This window comes from Hippocampus comes, unplaced genomic scaffold (genome assembly GCF_001891065.2).
Source record: "Hippocampus comes isolate QL1 unplaced genomic scaffold, H_comes_QL1_v1.1 scaffold96, whole genome shotgun sequence".
NCBI classification, from domain to species: Eukaryota; Metazoa; Chordata; class Actinopteri; order Syngnathiformes; family Syngnathidae; genus Hippocampus; species Hippocampus comes.
Genome location: NW_017806074.1, coordinates 72,535 through 89,837, shown reverse-complemented (window position 1 = coordinate 89,837; position 17,303 = coordinate 72,535). Strand labels below are relative to the sequence as shown.

At 44.7% G+C, this 17,303-nt stretch overlaps 3 protein-coding genes across 6 annotated transcripts in view; 1 reads left to right on the top strand and 2 right to left on the bottom strand.

Moving 5' to 3' along the window:
* Positions 1-8,934, top strand: part of dcaf6 (ddb1 and cul4 associated factor 6) — a 15,640-nt gene extending 6,706 nt beyond the window's left edge. Inside the window, exons 8-22 of the mRNA XM_019894418.1 lie at positions 932-1,024; positions 1,317-1,437; positions 1,545-1,841; positions 2,176-2,361; positions 3,676-3,735; positions 3,898-4,066; positions 4,189-4,289; positions 4,733-4,985; positions 5,076-5,117; positions 5,993-6,011; positions 6,816-6,929; positions 7,428-7,584; positions 7,651-7,739; positions 8,268-8,373; positions 8,441-8,934. Of these exons, the coding sequence (XP_019749977.1) occupies positions 932-1,024; positions 1,317-1,437; positions 1,545-1,841; positions 2,176-2,361; positions 3,676-3,735; positions 3,898-4,066; positions 4,189-4,289; positions 4,733-4,985; positions 5,076-5,117; positions 5,993-6,011; positions 6,816-6,929; positions 7,428-7,584; positions 7,651-7,739; positions 8,268-8,373; positions 8,441-8,499 (1,866 nt within the window). The 3' untranslated portion in view covers positions 8,500-8,934. The remainder of the gene's footprint in view (positions 1-931; positions 1,025-1,316; positions 1,438-1,544; positions 1,842-2,175; positions 2,362-3,675; positions 3,736-3,897; positions 4,067-4,188; positions 4,290-4,732; positions 4,986-5,075; positions 5,118-5,992; positions 6,012-6,815; positions 6,930-7,427; positions 7,585-7,650; positions 7,740-8,267; positions 8,374-8,440) is intronic.
* A 654-nt stretch (positions 8,935-9,588) lies between these two features.
* gpr161b (G protein-coupled receptor 161b) lies at positions 9,589-14,991 on the bottom strand. Of its 2 annotated transcripts, XM_019894521.1 has the most exons (7): positions 14,572-14,989; positions 13,079-13,439; positions 12,117-12,844; positions 11,361-11,468; positions 10,339-10,464; positions 9,993-10,233; positions 9,589-9,959 (listed from the first exon to the last, which is right to left on the bottom strand). In XM_019894521.1, exons 2-7 carry the CDS (start codon positions 13,420-13,422, stop codon positions 9,905-9,907), a joined length of 1,602 nt encoding a protein of 533 aa, XP_019750080.1. In that variant the 5' UTR covers positions 13,423-13,439; positions 14,572-14,989; the 3' UTR covers positions 9,589-9,904. The 2 variants fall into 2 exon arrangements, with proteins under 2 accessions (XP_019750080.1, XP_019750081.1); XM_019894522.1 differs by having other exon boundaries at positions 9,589-10,233; positions 14,572-14,991.
* Positions 14,992-16,035: 1,044 nt separating this feature from the next.
* The window catches only part of otc (ornithine transcarbamylase), a 4,041-nt gene continuing 2,773 nt past the window's right edge, over positions 16,036-17,303 (bottom strand). The window contains exons 7-10 of one of the 3 annotated variants that reach the window (XR_002171027.1): positions 16,882-16,935; positions 16,653-16,797; positions 16,437-16,574; positions 16,036-16,346 (exon numbers count right to left, since the gene is read on the bottom strand). Coding sequence is in view for 2 of the 3 variants with exons in the window: in XM_019894408.1 (XP_019749967.1) it covers positions 16,287-16,346; positions 16,437-16,574; positions 16,653-16,802; positions 16,882-16,935 (402 nt within the window). In the remaining variant the exon portion in view is untranslated. Of the gene's footprint in view, positions 16,347-16,436; positions 16,575-16,652; positions 16,803-16,881; positions 16,936-17,303 lie in introns of all 3 variants that reach the window. The other 2 variants (XM_019894408.1, XM_019894409.1) reach the window with 2 other exon arrangements.

The following is a 17,303-nucleotide window of genomic DNA, read 5'->3' as shown; positions in this document are numbered from 1 at the left end:
CCCCAAAAAAAAATCGATAAACTGAAATGGTCAAAAATTGTTGAACTCTTATCACTCTACAATTGAAGGCTATTGTACATAGTTGTCAGTATTCAGCAATTTTTTATATTGTGTCGAATGTATTTAGAAACTAATATTTAAATTCTTTTGACAGATGGCATTTGATACTGCCCCAAGGTGGAAAAGCACCAGATCGAATTTGTTCCCCGCCCGTTCTATTTCGGTACCATTGATACAGAACAGCAACATGGAAAAGTCGCGGCTTTTCCAGAGAATGTCGATGCGGCTTGTGATGACCCTGTTGAGAAAAATGTCCTCTAAAGGTCGCTAGATTGGCGCCCGAAAATCAGGCGAAAAGAAAAAAGGCCTCCTGTGGTCTTGTTTGAATTGCGGATGAGGTGTTTTTTTTCCTCCCGTCGACCAATGGGGGTCATGACACGGGAGCACGTACGTTAGAAAGGGGATCTGTCTGAGGAATTGCGTCCGAAATGTGCTCCATCATGCTGCCAGTGTTTCAGAGCCTCGTGAGTTCAGCTGTGGCGAGATGGCGACCCAACATTCCTTTCCAAATAGAGCAACCCATGCACACTGTGTTCCCACTCGCCTCAAATAGTTCGAGTGGATGTTCTGTTAGAACTGGTGTGGTGAGTGTGTCTCCCCCACTCCACGTTTATCTCTACTTCCTCTGATTGAGTGTGCCCGACTTCCACATTTAAGTGGTCGATACTCTTTTAAGACCTCCATCTTCTCCTATTTCTGGCCCTTGCAGCGATGGGGACAGCATGGGAACGGGCAGAGTGCCGTGTGAGAGGGGTAGACTGACCGAGATGTGCGCTGTTTGGCTTTGGCAGCGCGGCTATTTTTGAACACGCTTTGACTGACGAACTGCTAATCTCTCCGTGCGCGCGCTCGTGCGCGTGTCTTTCCGCAGCTTAGGCAGCCGCCAGTGAAGCGCCTCCGTCTGCGAGGTGACTGGTCAGACACCGGACCCCGAGCTCGTCCCGAGAGCGAGAGGGAGCGGGATGCTATGTATGTCACTGTTGACCGCCGCCGCTACAACACCTGTAAATGTATCTCCCGTGGATGTTTTTCCAACGGGTCAGAATAAGGTCACACAAACATAATCCGCTCATTGACTACACCTACACAATGTGCAGAAATTAGTTCAAATATGAGAAACACATCTCAGGACTTGCCCGAGGTAATAACATTGTTTTGATGGATATTGTTCGAGGTGTCAATTTGACAAGATTTGCTTCCGATAAAGACTGCGACACATACTGTAGTTGTTACTCTTTCTGTTTTTTCCCCCTTTAGGGGAGCAGAGCCCCAACGTGTCCCTTATGCAGAGGATGTCGGACATGTTGTCACGCTGGTTCGAAGAAGCCAGTGAGGCTCAGAGCAGTCGAGGAACTCGCCCTCAGTCGCGACCCCGAGGTGAATTTTTTTAAATTAAAAAAAAAAAAAAAAAATCTGTATGGTTTTACCTAAAAATTCTTTATTTGGTGTGTGATATTTATTCTTTTAAATCTCTTTGCTTCCAGCAATGGCTGTTCACCAGAATATTCCCGCTGCCACTGAAAGGGTCGCCAACCGGGGGACCAGCGCCCCCGAGAGGCCAGCGGGAGCCGACTCTTCGGACGTACAAAGCAGTCCTGCTGCGGTGGCGCCCTCGCCTGTGTCCTCTTCCTCGTCTGCGTCATCGCCAGCCGCTACCGTACCTTCTGCCTCTTCCAGCGCATCATCAGTTGAGAGGTCAGCACCTTCATCCTCTGAGTCACGGAGACAGACCCCGACTGTAGGGACCACGGCAACGACCATGTCGGAAACAGCACCCTCCGGTAAGTGTCTACCTGTCATGTATATTATCAAAGGTGACATGGGAAAATCGTCTTTCTCTGGGTCAAACTCTGGTTCAAACATTCGTGGCTATGCTGTATTGAAGTTTTTTTTTTAGGCGGTGGGCTATTTCGAGAGGGTTATTCTTCTAATTGTCGGGCCATTTTGATGAAGGCATTTGGAAAAAAAAAAAAAACGTCATCATACATCTCTTTGTAATGTTTGAGTGTGTGTGTGGGCGTTCCTCTCCTTCAGCAACATGTCCTCCATTTTCCTTATGCCCCGCCCCTCCTCCATCCATAACCTCCACCCTTTCTCCCTCCGCCTTTCCGTCAGAGTATGGCCCTCATCGGCTGCCCATAAGTTTAGTGTGTAGGCGTTTGCAGAGGTTACTTCGCCTGGCCGACCCCCCAGGGCAGGGGCGGCGAGCGACCCCTTCTTCTGCCTCCTCCTCCTCCTCTTCCTCTGCACTCCCTGAAAGACTGGACGCCACTGCTGCTCCTGAGATGCAGCCCCATACAGGTTTCCCTCACCCCATTCCCCTCTTGTCATTTTTTTTTTTGCCTGCCCCTTCCCCCTTGCCATCTTCCCCTCGACATGCTTGCGTTGAGCCAGTTAGTCTCCACAATGACCACTAATCCCTTTGTGATCCTTCCTCCATTCACAGAAATACCTCCATGTGCTTATTAACATGCCACTAGCCTCTTTTACTTCGATATCAATTTCATTCATTCACAACAACAGGACGGGAGAAGAGAGTGTGAAACCTCACACCCGTGTCCCGGCCATTATGCAATATACCATTTACAATATGGCCCTAATGTTGTACTATACCCAAACGTGGCCTGTTAGCGGGACAGCTTGAGTCAGAAAAGGACAGAAAAATGTCTTTCACGCAGCAATCCTGCAAAATTGGCACATCGTGGACATAACACAGAACCAGCAACTAATACTGCTTACGCACAGCGACAAGACATTCCGCAATCAGGTAACTAGATGTGGTCAATACTCTCTTGTGTTGTGACATATAAGTGAGTGTTTGGTGTTAAACTTTTCACCTCCGTCCTGGCATTGCGGGATAGACTACAGGCAATTTGCTTCCCGCCTCTGTTAATGGCCATGATATTGTACTTCCTTTGAAAATGTAAAATTATGTTGTTTCAGTCCTTTATACAGAAAAGACTTTGGCATCCCTGTCCTCCCTTTGCCACATTCACAATTTTCACAGGTGTTCTTGCTCAGATACTGCAGTACCTCAAATAACCTGAAATAATCCCATCTTGAACAGACCGTATATGAGCCCATTAAAGTTGCTCTCCACCACCGCACTGCATCACTCCAGTTTCTTGTTGCGGTTTTACTTGCGGCCCTAACCCTTTTTAGAGTGGCCCGAGCATGTGCACAGTAGACTGTCCTCTTTGCTGTCAGTTTAATATCTTTTAAAAAACAATTGAAGTCCTTTCTTCAAAAAGTTAACTTTGCCCGATCGCTGTTGTGCTCACTGCATGTTTGGCGGCATGGGTGAGGGAAGGTAGAGGAGCGTTTACTACGTTGCTAAGTAGGAGTTAGAGATACTGTATTCATGTTCTCTCAAAAGGCAGTTTCTGGCAAAGTTAGATTTGTTGCTGGTGTTGTGCAACAACTAATTTGTGATGGACTTAAGTTTTCTCTTGTTTAATTAATTTAGGGCACAACATCGCAATGCAATGATTCGGTCGCTTGCGTTCCAATTCCTCTGCATCGTGACCGTGCAGTTCCAATATTTGGCCCACAGATGGTGCTTATCTTTTTTTTTTTTTTGACACAGCTTATTTTATTTTTATTCATATGCTGCAGATTCCCCTTCGTCGGTGGTAAACAAGCAGCTGGGATCCATGACTCTGGATGAGCAGCAGGGTGCGTTTTGAAACCGTTATAGAGAGGACACCAGTTGCGTTGCCCCGTCCAGTGGCATTGACACGGACGCGCACAACATACATATCTATTGATTGAGATGATTTTAACTGCACTAATGAACCGCTCGTGTTGATGTGTTGTGTGTTTACTTTCGCCTCACAGGTGGCGTATCTGTTTCACAGTCGGACGACCCTCCTCTGCCAGCCATCTGCAGCTCTCCCTCCACCTCCAACACCAGCCGATCCGGCGCGGCGGAACCGGTGCTCAGTCTGCACTACAGCTCAGAAGGAACCACCGCCAGTACCATCAAGCTGGACTTCACTGATGAGTGGTAAGCCCACGGAAGACATTTTTATCCCACGCGTGGATTTGAAACTGTACAGTTTTTAAGTCTGCATGACAACAACCGATCCGATGATGAGAAAATGTTGTGAAATGATTTTGCTTCTTCAGGAGCAGCAGCGCATCCAGCTCTCAGGGCAGGGGCGGTCCTAAAGCATCTGACACAGGGCAGAGCCGACAGAGTGTGTCGACAGAGAACCCTGTGCTGGAACGTGAGTAATGTCTTTGCAATCAAAATTGATGGAACATATCGATGATTGCTACGGTCCGCGATAACTCGTGGCTGTTTGTTTTTCTTTTTTCGTGTTGTGGTTAATTCCTGCATGTGTGCGGTTGCTCTCCCTTGCTCTCTGCTGATTGGTGGCCCTTGTTCACAATGTGGCCGACCAATCAGATTAACCACCACTGTCCTCATATGACCAAACTCAAAAAAAAAAACAGGTGAGCTGTGATTGGTCCTGACCTGAGCGCTGAACAACAATGATGTCGTTTTCAGTCGACAGCTAGTGGTCAAATGGCCGCCCCCCTGAGATGGATAAAAATGTGTGGATTTCTTTCTCCTGAATACATACAAATGTAGATTCGAATATCACTTGTTGGTGGGGTTAAAGGAGTTTTTCTTTAGTTATCTTATTTTTACACTTGTGTGACGAAGCCAACAAGTGTTTCGCGCGTGCCGCCGTGGAGCCAACGGAAGGCTCGTCTGAAGAGAGGAGTCCTGCTGATCCGCCGGCGGAAACTTCGGGGGACTGCCGGAGACAAGAGCCCCCGGGGGAGGATAGGCCAGATGTGGTCTCGGTGGTGGATGAGAACCGGAGCCAGCCCGCAAGGAGGAACCAGGACTCTGACGACAGCGATGACGACCCCATCCTTATCCCGTCAGCCAGGTTTCGAGGACAGGGCCAAAGGTACGTTCGACAGCTCGACTCTCACAATCTCAATATCTGCTTTTTCACATTTGTCAAGTTTTATCATTGTTTGTCATACTGCACATTTAGACTAAATTCCAGAGGATCCGCTGTAGGAGATAGAATGATCAGGTAACATTTGTGTGTCATGAGGGCAACTACTACACACACACCAAACTAACTGCATGTAGGTACTCACGCCACTGAGTGTGTGATGCACCGAGCTGGACTCAAACTACTGATGGACAAGGATATATTACTGACCCAAGTCAGGGTGGGAATCGCAGGGTGATATACTGGGTTGTCCCAATCACAATTTTATTTTTAGTTTTTTGCGTCCGAGTCCCAGTTACTTGATTTTGAGTATTTGTTGAGATCCGATCCAGTGTCTCTGTAATGCAAATTAAAAAAAAAGATCAACAATCCAAATTGTCATGTCAGTTGGATCGGGACAATCGGGGGGGAAGAGAATCAATATCCATCCATTATCGGAGCCGCTTATCCTCACGAGGGTCGGGGGCGTGCAGGAGCCTAACCCAGCCGTCTTGGGGCAGCAGGCGGGGTACATGCTGAACTGGTTGCCAGCCAATTGCAGGGCACACATAGACAAACAAGCACTCGCACTCACAATCACACCTCAGGACAAGTTGGAGTGTTCCATTAACCTGCCATGCATGCTTTTGGAATGTGGGAGGAAACCGGAGAAAACTCACAAATGCACGGGGAGAACATGCAAACTCCAGACAGGACGGCCGGAACCAGGAATCGAATCTTGCACCTCTGCGCTGTGAGGAGAACGTGCTTAACCAGTCGACCATCTTATCGCCCAATAATTAATATATTGCAACCCCACCCTCCGCTCCCAAAATTATGATTTTGATGTAAATATTGATTGCCGTCAAGCGTATCACGTTATTGAATCTAAAAATAGACACATCCTCTCACATAATATAAAACAAATAATCATACTCATACAAAGTAATAACACATGGGCTTCATTACTGTAGAGCAGGAGTCACCGACAAGGTGCCCGCAGACACCAGGTAGCCCCCAAGGACCACAAAAGTTAGCTCGGAGGCTTGGTCTGACAGTAACTCAACAGTGAGCATTTGAAAATGTTTCGATGTTTGTGAAGTGTTGTTGTATCTTGGTATTGATCTGTTTCCCAATTTATTTTGTGAGATATCATTAACATGGTCAGTGCCATCACATCAATGAATATCAATAATTCTTCATAATAACATTATTTAAGCTAGTTTGAGCAAAGCTGCTACTGGTAATTCTTGGCAATAATCAGTACCCCAAATCGTTGGCTTCTTAATCGGTGTGAATACAGAACATTGAGTTTCACAAATGGCGGTTTTAATTTTCCTCCAATAACATTGAATTCACCTCAAAAAGAAATGCCAGATTTTGATTAATTCACGACGTCTTGCATTTTAGGAGCATAATCTAGTTTTTAATCAGTTGAACCATGAATAAACATTTAGTTGTGTGTATGTGTGACAGCTGGGGTAGCTCATTTCAGGCAAGTGGCTTGAAAAAGTCGAAGTCTTCAATTTGACTACCTTAAGCCACTTGACAATGGCTTATGGTTGTCAAATGAAGTTTTCAGGGTATGAACCCTGAAAACCGAAATGGAATCTAATATGTGTAATGAACCATGTTTTTCAAGGTTGTTTACATAATACTTGGTCAAATGATGGCAAAGGCAGTCGCAACCTAAAGATGAGGAAGGACATACCAATGTATGTGTGGATACTGTATCAAACAATGTGAGACACGACAATATTTTGCCCCACCCCTACGCTGAGGTCATGATATTGTGAGCTTGAGTTTCGCAGGAGGAAGGAGAGAAGAGAGATGGAGGAGAGCGAGACGCAGAACATCAGGAGGCCCTCGGTCAAAATGGTGTACAAGGGCCACCGCAACTCTCGCACGATGGTACGCACCCGGCTGCTTTCTGCCTCCGTTTTCTGGAGCGCTTGACCTCAGGAGGGGGGGTCACATAGGAGCTTGAGCCTAACCCAGCTGATTTTGAGTGAGGGACCTGAGACTGCTCGCCTATCAATCGCATTCACGCCCAATTTAAGAGTCTTCAACGAACCTAACGTTTGTGTTTTTTGCAATGCGGGATGAAAAACCGGAGAGAACATGCAAACTGCACACAGGAAGGCCAGAGCCGAGATTCAAACCCAGAATTTAAGAGCTATGAAGCAGAGCGCTCACCACTAGCGCACCGTATGGCATGTTAATAATCATTTTGTTTGTAATTACAGCATTTGGAATATTTTTTAACATATTTCCTTAACTGTACAGGCAACGATGAAGGCGACAATTTAACATTGTAAAGTTAAACGTATATATTTCACACTTTTGAATTCTAATCTCTAAACCCGTCATGTTTAAATAGTAAGTCCATTTATGTTTTTCTTGTGCCAGATAAAGGAGTCCTGCTTCTGGGGCAACAAGTTCGTGATGAGCGGCTCCGACTGCGGCCACATCTTCATCTGGGACCGGCACACCGCCGAGCACCTCATGCTGTTGGAGGCAGACAACCACGTGGTCAACTGTCTACAGCCGCACCCCTACGACCCCAGTGAGTCCCTCTCGGAACCTTCCACCATCACTCCGCCGCACTCATTGTTTCCCTATTCCTGTCCAGTTTTGGCCTCGTCCGGAATAGACTACAACATCAAGATCTGGTCCCCGCTGGAGCAGTCGCCATCTTTCAACAGGGTTCTTGCTGACGAGGTACGACAATTGCGACTTCAGCGATGACCGAAGATGAAAAGTCTCTACAATAGCCGGCCGTAAAATGCCAGCAAATTATTGTGGAGATAGCATGTGTGCCTCACAGTTTTCAGGTTCTGGGTTTGAATCTCCGCTCCGGAAGGCTCTGCTTCCCGTTTGCCTTTGTAATGACAGCAAGTGGCGTCGCACCCGTGGTGGGTGATGCATGATTTGCTTTTCAGATGCCACTCAAAAGTGGCCTTGGAACTTTGGCCAGCCTAGCTGACCGTGTCATGGGCAGAGAATCTTGGTAGCGGTTGTTCTGTAAATGAACCCCAATGTTTTATGCAGAAGTGTGGAACGTTTGTTTCACGGGCACATTTTCAGAAAACTGCCTGTCAAACATTTACTGTATTTAAGTGCTTAATTTTACTTGACGGGTGGACAGGAACTCAACTATTTTTATACAAGCCATTCAAAAGTAACATTTTCATAATATATCCCCTTTAAAACATTTTTTTTTCCCCTTTTACTGGCTCCCTCTGCCAGGTGATAACAAGGAATGAGCTGATGCTGGAGGAGACGAGGAACACAATCACAGTGCCTGCTTCCTTCATGCTGCGAATGCTGGCGTCCCTCAATCACATCCGATCAGGTACACATTTTGCACATGCTCTTCAACTTTTTACCTCCGCACCCTCAAACTTCTGACCTTTTTCCAGATCGTCTCGAAGGCGAACGCTCTGAAGGTTCAGGCCAAGAAAACGAGGACGAGCCGTAGGCGGGAGAATTTTTTTTTTTTTTTTTTTTTTTTTTTTGCTGGAGAGCACTTCTTTGTACAAGTGTAGAATACTACCTTTTGAAGCCCCACTTCCCACCACTTTTTTTTTTTTTTTTAAAGAGACTTTCTTACCAATGTTTATGTAAAAGGGTGAACTACGTGTGCTTGAATGCAAAGGTGTCCTGATACATCAGCTGTGAGAGGTGGGTGGTGTGTGAGATTAAGTGCAATATTCTTATGTCAGAAGAGAGCATCATTGGTTTTCAGTGTTAACTTGGACTTGGAGCGATGTAAACGAGGGGTACTTGCTTTGGCTTTTGTTGGAGAGAGGAGAACAAAAAATATTATGGCTTATGTCGATAAAATCTTTTACAAATTTGGAGGGAAAAAAAATAATAAAGCTACAAGGCATCTGAAAGATGTCCGCGTGAAAAACGCGCTGCCGCACCATCATTTGGTTGACTCATTGCATGTGCACTCCATGTGACGTGAACAAAACAGCACTCGTATCAAACTTTTTTTATAGAAACTTGATACAAGTCTTAGTTACAATGTGGTGAAAATCAAAGGTTACATCTCACTTAAAAAAAAAAAAAAAATTCAAAATACAACCTATGAGGTAAGACTGAAGCGCTATCAATGTGCTCATTTAAATGTTTTCCGAATAACATCCTCCCAGAGTTTTGTTCGGGACTCTGGCGTCAGATTTAAAACACACACTGAGAAAATGTGCATCTTGCACACACACACACACACACACACACACACACACACACACACGGCTTGCGCAGTGGAACATCTTATGTGCAATGTTCTAAAACTTTGTACATTTTGCAAGACTGGACCTCAAAAATCAAAAGCCTTCGATTCAGTTTGCATCTCAGGTATTAACTCCACAAGTATGTTTTGGGTTCTTTGGCTTTGTTTGTTTGTTTTTTTTTTTTTTGCCCCACTGCATGGGACAGTGGTCAGAAACACCTTCCTGTCTCTCGTTTGAGTACATATGAGGTGTCCGTAACGTGTGAGAAGATTTACTAGTTGTATTTTTTTACAGTTGGTCAATGCCCTTTATTGACTAGGTTTTTTTCCCACTCGTGGTGATGGTTTTCGCCTGTAATCGACTCTACATTTATCTTTTTCAGATTATATTTCCCATATTAAAAATGCTCTGTAGTTGGAGCAATTTGGAATTAGACTATTGCACCAAATTGTGTTCCACTTTGAAGGTTCGATAGCAATCATCAAATGTATCAAGTAAGCTACCGCTGCACGGTACCGACTTAGCGCTACATGTTGTTGATAATTTTCCATTGAGAAAGCTAGGTGCTACTCCAGTACTTGGTCGAATGGATTTCGAGTAACGTTTGAGTGTGAATGTAGGAATAAAGGATGTCTTTTCAGTCTTTCACAAAAAATTGTTCACAGTCTGAATGATCCCCGTGGAAGATTGCGAACAGACCGGCTGACCTCAGGCTGGCTTCGTCTCGGAGTCCCGCTCGTCATTGTCGTCTTTGACGATGCCTTCGTCGATGCTTTCCAGCCTCAGTCTCTGACCGTCCAAATATCTGGGCCTGGGTGCGACCCGGGCCGTGAAGAGACTCGCCGGAGCAGCCAAAATGTCCCCGAAGAGGGTGAGCTTGGCGTCACTCTCTATGGCTTTGGCCAGGCAGGAGGCGAAGGTGTCCAGTGACTTGTGGACCTCGGCGTGGACCTGCACTGATGCTGCATGCTCAGCTGTGTAGAGGAAGAAGCGGGTGGGTGAGCACAAGGGTACTTCTTGGCCCTTTTATTAAAGGAGGAGCTGCTTTTAGCGGCGGGGGTGGGTGGGCTGTCGAATACCTTTGGAATGCTCCACCTGGTCTTCAAACGTGACAGAGCTCCTCCTCTTCCCAGACGGATTGAAGGAATAATGTGGATGACAGGAGCCATCAGTGGAAAAGTTGTCTAGCAGCATCACATCTGTACCTGTGGGGGTGACCATGCAAACGGGGGTCTTCAAATATCCAAAATAGTAGCAAAGGAAACAAACTGTTCCATGATCAAACAATCCATCATCAATTATTTATGAACAATGTTTTAACTAACACAGTATAGTGTTTCCCGACCTGTCACGAGCCAAGCTACATAGTGCCGACAGGCAAAATAATTACATTATCCACTAGATGGCAGACAATACGTGTCTAACCCAGGTAGTAATACAGTGATCCCTCGCTATTTCGCGGTTCGTTTATCGCGGCTTCAGTGCATCGTGGATTTTTTCAAACATATTCATAATTTAAAAAAAAAAAAAAAAATCATACATGGAGTACAGTACTGCATAAGTTGCTCTATGTGACTCGCTGTTGTTTTGTAGCTTCTCGCGGACCGTTTGCGGACTTAAATATATATATATATATTTTTTTTTACCTGTATATTTTTATTGTTCGCTACTTTGTGGATTTTCATTTATCGCGGTTGGTTTTGGTCCCCATTAACCGCGATAAACGAGGGATTACTGTACAATTTTTTTTGGGGGGGGGGGGTGCAAATATGGTAGAGAAAATGTAGAAAGAGTAGTCCAATATCCGAACAGAAATTAACAGGTGCAAGTTCAAGCCACATTGGAGAATAGTACTTGAGTAAAAGTCTTGAAATATCTGACAGTTGCTGGACTAAAGTATCAAAAAACAATGACCTGACATTAAATGTAGGCTACTTAAGTCTTGGAAACAACAGTGTTAAAAGGAAATGTGCACGCCTTGCTTTGGACTATTTTCTTCTGCTTTGTGCAATGCGTGTAATATTCTGCATATATAAGTACAGCGATGGGGAGATTCTCCTTGAAAAATATTTTCACTGCGTGGTGTGTGCGCGACACTTACACGAGTCCTGAGTAAAACTGAAGCCGGTGTCTCCAGTGCTACTCCCCGGGGTAAGAAGCTGGCCGCCTCCTGCCAACATGGCCGTCAAGTGGGGCGACAATCCCAAGTCTGGTGAAAACAAAATTATAACTTGAATATCTATTGATGAATCAGATAAAAATACATTTTTAAATTTCTGTTGCTTGATTCAAAAACAATTTTTTTTTTTTACCGATGGACAAGACCATGCACCAAGGTGGACTCGGTAGGATTTAGTAACTGGTCTGTAACATGTCATAAAATAGATAAACATGATCATTGGTTTTCCAAAATACAAGATGTTTGCAAATGTCTTATTTTATCTATACGCAAAAATAATTGGTCTGCTTTCATGTAACACGACAGAAATTTGAGAATATTTTAAGGAGTTGGATAATTTTAAAATTTTCAACATAATTTACATTATTTGCTATGGAATATATTTCGTTGGTTTTAATCAGACTTATGAGAATGGGTTACAAAAACCAAGGTTCGTTTGCATTTTTAATTTTCAGAATGGGTGATTTGTAAAAATGGTTCCCTTGAATGTGTCGTGAAAGCTTATGTTAAGATTACTGTTGTTTACAGATGCACAGTGTAAAAAAAAAAATTCTACATTCTCAAAAAAAAAAAGAAAAAGATGTATACATCTTCAATACATTTTGAAATGCACAGGGGGCCAAAATTCCAGTAAAATGACTTGAAAATCAAAACTGCACAAACGAGTTGAACACAAACCTGTGATCCTGTTGGAGATGCTGAAAAGGCGCGAGGTCCTGTGCCTCGTGGCGAAGGACTCTCGATAGTAGCGATCACCGAAGCACATGCCCAGAAGCTCCTTCCTCACAGTCTTATTCCACAGGCCGTAGATGAGTGGGTGGCACACGGCGCTGCAGAAGGACAGCCACACCACCAGAGTCTCCAGCCCGTGGGAGACGCTCCCCTGTCCGAACAGGGCCTCTGTACAAACCACACCCACATAGGGCCCCCAGGTCATGAGGAAAGTCCCGATCACGACCAGGATGGTGACGAAGGCCTTGCACTGGCTCCCGGAGTACACCAAGCTCCGCCGACTACCGCTGGACGACGTCGACGTGCTCGAGTTCTTGCGTCCGTTCCTCTGCGAGCCGCTGCCGCCGCCGTCCTCTTGGGAGACAACCACCGTACCGCAGTGCACCTTGCGGGCTTTAATGCGGGCCACGCGGAAAATAACGCCGTAGCACGCCAGCATGACCAGGAAGGGCGGCAGGATGCACCAGGCTACCCAGAAGGCCGTGTAAGCTGGCTCACGGTGCCACGACGCCACGCAGGTCCACTTGAAGCAGTCAAACTCGAAGGAGGACCAACCGAAGAGAGGGGGCAGGCAGCCCACCAGGGAGTGGAGCCACACGTAGGCGATCACCACCACGGCCCGGTTCCCTGTGATCTTCATGGGGTAGATCATCGGGTAGAGCACTGCGTAGTACCTGTCGGGATGGAAAAGTAATCTTCCTGTCAGGGCACCGTGTGCCATTTTGTGGTGGCCCTGTATCGTCATCATGTTGTCACCTTCTTAAAAAAAACAAACAAACAATATACCCCCCAAAAAAACATCCTACTTGTATGTCACTTGCTGCAAGCGTGACTTGATTGGTCATGCCTGAATCCAAATAGCAAATGGATAGACAGTAAACATGAATGGATCATGATCTCGTGCTAACCTGTCAATGGCGATGGCCCCCAGCGTGAGCATGCTGGCCGAGCTGATGAGCAGGTAGAGCAGGGCGGTGAAGTTACACCACACCACGCCGAACACCCACTCCCTCTTGGCTGAACTGACGGCCACGAAGGGCAGGACCAGGGCTGACAGCAGCAGGTTGGACAGAGTCAAGCTGAAGACAAATTTGTTGCTGGGCGTCAGCAGGTAGGGGCGGCGATAGAGCGTGGCCACGATCAGAAGGTTGCCCAGGCAGGCCAGTAGGGTGATGGTTACGATGGAAACCGACTCCAGCGCAGCCAGCCCACCGCCACCCCCCTGTGGGGTGCAGTTTCTACTGATGTTCATGCCGATTGGAGGAGCCACTGGAACAGCGCACACCGAACGGCAACTTAAAGGAACAAGCACTGACACGTTTTCCATGAAATACTCACATACTGATCAACAAGCGTCAAATTGTCAAACACTCGCTCTCATTTTTTGAAGCAAGTTTTCTATACATTTTGATCACATTTTTAGGTATTTATTATCTTATTTATCACAAAGCTTACTTTTTGAAATGATTTTGAATCATGTGTTGAAATTAACTATTTGAGAAATTCCCGTTTTCATGTTTTACACCGCCCCAAAAATAGTCGCATCTTTTCATAAATTGATCACAATTAACGCAAAATTTCTCAATTTTCATTCCATTTCTCACCATTCTATCTATAAATGTTTGCCATATTTTAATATACAATATAGAAGATAAGAACACCTTTATTTGTCTCATCATAGAGAAATTCCCAATTTACAGCAGCAAAAATTATGAAAGGGTCGAAGAACAAAAGTATAAAGTAAATATAAATTATAAAATATAAATATAATGCAAATTCAGAATGAGCGAGTGGGGGGGTTCTCACACGTGTCAAATTTCTTTGAATGTTTGGGATACTTTTTTTTTTTTTTTGCAAATTCCTTGGGAATTTACTTATTTCTTTGAGTCTTGGTGAGATTAAACCATGTTTAATAAAATAATCCTGAAATATATATGTTGGGGTTAACATTAAAAAAAAAATTAAGAATGGGAACATTTCAGACGCTCAAAGTCGAATACGAGTTGCAACTAGTGACGTCAGTAGGCAAATAACTGGGAAATTAAAATCGGAAATGTTTCACAAACTAAAATCTCTTGCAAAAGATCGGTTTAATTGCGTAAAACGTTGGAAGAGCAGAATCGACTCTCAGCGTCTCGCTCCGTTAGTTTATATATTATCTGCAGCAGCGGAGAACTCAGTTCATTGAAGAGAAAGTGTGACATGAAACGATGTTTGTGTTGAAATTGGAGTTAGATGTGAATCCATTTAGCTCCGAGTGTGGTTTGGATTTTATTTTGAAGCACTCTGTTCGAAGTTTATTAGCAACTTGGCTAGCCGGTTAGTTAGCCAACTAAGTTGAGCAACTTTCTTCCATTTTGTCTTCCTCATCTTTCTCTCCTTCTTCATCCCCACACTTTACCTGATTTTCTTTTTCGAAGGCGTGCGCCCGCATTTTATCCTCCGGTTCAAGCGAACCACATTTCCCAATCGTCCGTGTCCGCATCCCGGCAGGCCGAGGGTCCGCGCGATCACTGTAGCCGACACATGCGTCCTCGAGCCGGGCGAGCGTCCGTGTCTCGACCCGCCGAATCCCCAACATAAACAAACGACCGGTGGCGGCTGCAATGGCGTCCTCCTCCCACCCCGACTTCACCTCCCTCTTTCCCCGTCAGACGCCTTCCTTCATGCGCGCACACACACGCGACGCGTGGGTGGTCGGCGAGTAATTTTCGATGTCGTCGCTGTGGCTATTTCTTATCGTTTTTTTCTGCAAGTATTCCGCCCTTTTAAGATTTGAAGTGTGCGAACACATCGTGGAGCTGCAGTATATGGTGGCGCAAAATCGCATTTGGGCACACCAGAATGCCCTTTCGTGTTGTATACAAACAACTTTGTTGCGGATGACTCGTGCTTATTTACACAACGGTGCCAATTTATTCACGAATAAATGAATATCGTAATTGCGGTTACAAATTCGGGCCACCCAAGTGGAACAAAGCTTCCCGCACTATGACGTCATTTTTCTTAACCAATCAGAGTCCTCCGTGTTGGTCCGCAGGGTGACGTCTACTACTTTTGGGACATTAACCCGGAGATGGAAAATTGGACCTTTGCAAACTGACCCAAGGGCTGTTATTTTTCCTCAATGTCTGTATAATTTGTATTTATGAGTTAATCTTCCATATATTCATCAAACAGGTCGTCTTTGAAGTGAGAACATTTAGATTTTTATTCGTTTTTGTATACTGTATTACTTTGCCATACACGGGATCAAAAATTACTCCAGGCCCTTTTGATAATACTCCAAATATTTCAGAGACTCTCTCGTGGGTTTTCATTCAAATCTAGTTATTTAAATAAGCAGTTAACTTGTGGGAGTATTGAGGGATCAAACAATACGGAATCCATGTAAATAAAAAAAGCAGGAAAATTTTAAAATATCAAAATTTGCTGCAAGGTGTGGCGTGGCCGTAGAGGTGACTATGGCCATCCCTGGTCACCATGCAGCTCCGCCCATGTTTATATCCACATATGAAAACGGCTCAATTCGGATTTGGCTTCTGTGTTAAACATGCCGACATGCCTAAACATAATGTTCAACATAAATATCCGTGAGCACAGACATCCTACATTCCTTGAACGTTTCATATTGGGGCACCTTTAAAGTGAATTGAGTGAATTGGTTTTGCAACTCCTGGCCAAAATACGACTCATGAAAAAGACATTGTAAAGACAATCCTGGCCACAAGAGGGTGCTGCAACTAACAAACTAATTGAACGACACACAACTGAAAGCAATTTTAACTATTCCGCATATTTATTTAAAAAAAAATCATATATATATATGGATATGATTTTTTTTAAAAATAAATATACGGAATAGTTAAAATTGTGAGACATTTTGCGTTCAGTATTTTGCGATGATACATTCAAGCAAATTTTGATGCCATACACTTTTTATTGTCATTGCCTATCACAGAAAAATGTCTACATAGTCATCTTTCATGTTTCATCTGTCCATCCGTCCATTTTCAACACCGCGTATCGCGGACACAATTCCAAAGGCGCAACAGACAATCACAGCTGGATCTTGTTGTTGAAGAAGAGATGCCTTGAGTGCACCTAAAGTTGACATTAAAACTTGAGCGTTGGCATCTGTGGTTTGTAGTCAGTCAGGAGTGACACCATCAAACCCTGCGAAGAGAGGGATGTTAAAGTCTGGGGTCATTTTATTGCCATACGGCTGTTATCATTGATTTTACTGCCCACTGGACACTTTCTCACCATGATTGTCCACTTGCGATTCTCTGCCTCAGGGAAGACGAGTGACCGAGACGAGTAGAAAACTTCATCGTCCACCTCCTCCTTTTTGCGAGGAAGACAGTGCAAAAAAGTCCAATCGGGCCGGGCTACACTTCCTGTCTGCGGGCGACGCAAATTGACAAAACAACAGTAAATGCCTTTTTTGAAAGAAGAAAAAAAAATAGCAGCCTCGTTTACCTGCATAGTAATCTGGTAACCGTGGAAGTCTCGGAGTCTCTTTCTCTTCTCCTCCTCCTGGCCCATGCTCACCCAGGTGTCGGTCACCAAAACGTCGCTGTGGAGAGCCGCCTCTGTCGGCTCGCAGGTCAGCATGAGCTGGGTACTGTGCTGGGATAGAATGAAATGTTGGAAATGAACCGGAAATAAAAAATAAAATAAAAATTGGTAGGTTGAAAAGGGGCTATACCTTTTTCGAGAGTCTCTCAGCTTCTTCAATTATGCTTTGGTGTGGCTCATAACCCTGCGGGGGAAAAAAAACATTTAGTTCAGATTGGCAGTGTTACGATGTGTAACTGATTGGACCCCCAAGTAATTACAGAGCGTTCGAAAGCTTTCGTCGTCTTTATTACTCAAAGCTCAAGTAACTTCGCATGTGCAAAATGGCAAAACCGGGGAACAAAAAGGGCGGAGGAAAAGTATCAAACTAAACGTCTGATCAAACGACATGAGCAGAACAAACAGTAATCATGAGGTAGCAAAAGAACAGAACAAGGAACGAACATACAGCACCACCAAAAGTGCTGCTTTACAAGTGGCAAAGTACAAATAAACATTGCATAACAAGCCAGAGAATATTACCGCAAAAAAAAAATAAATTATATATATATA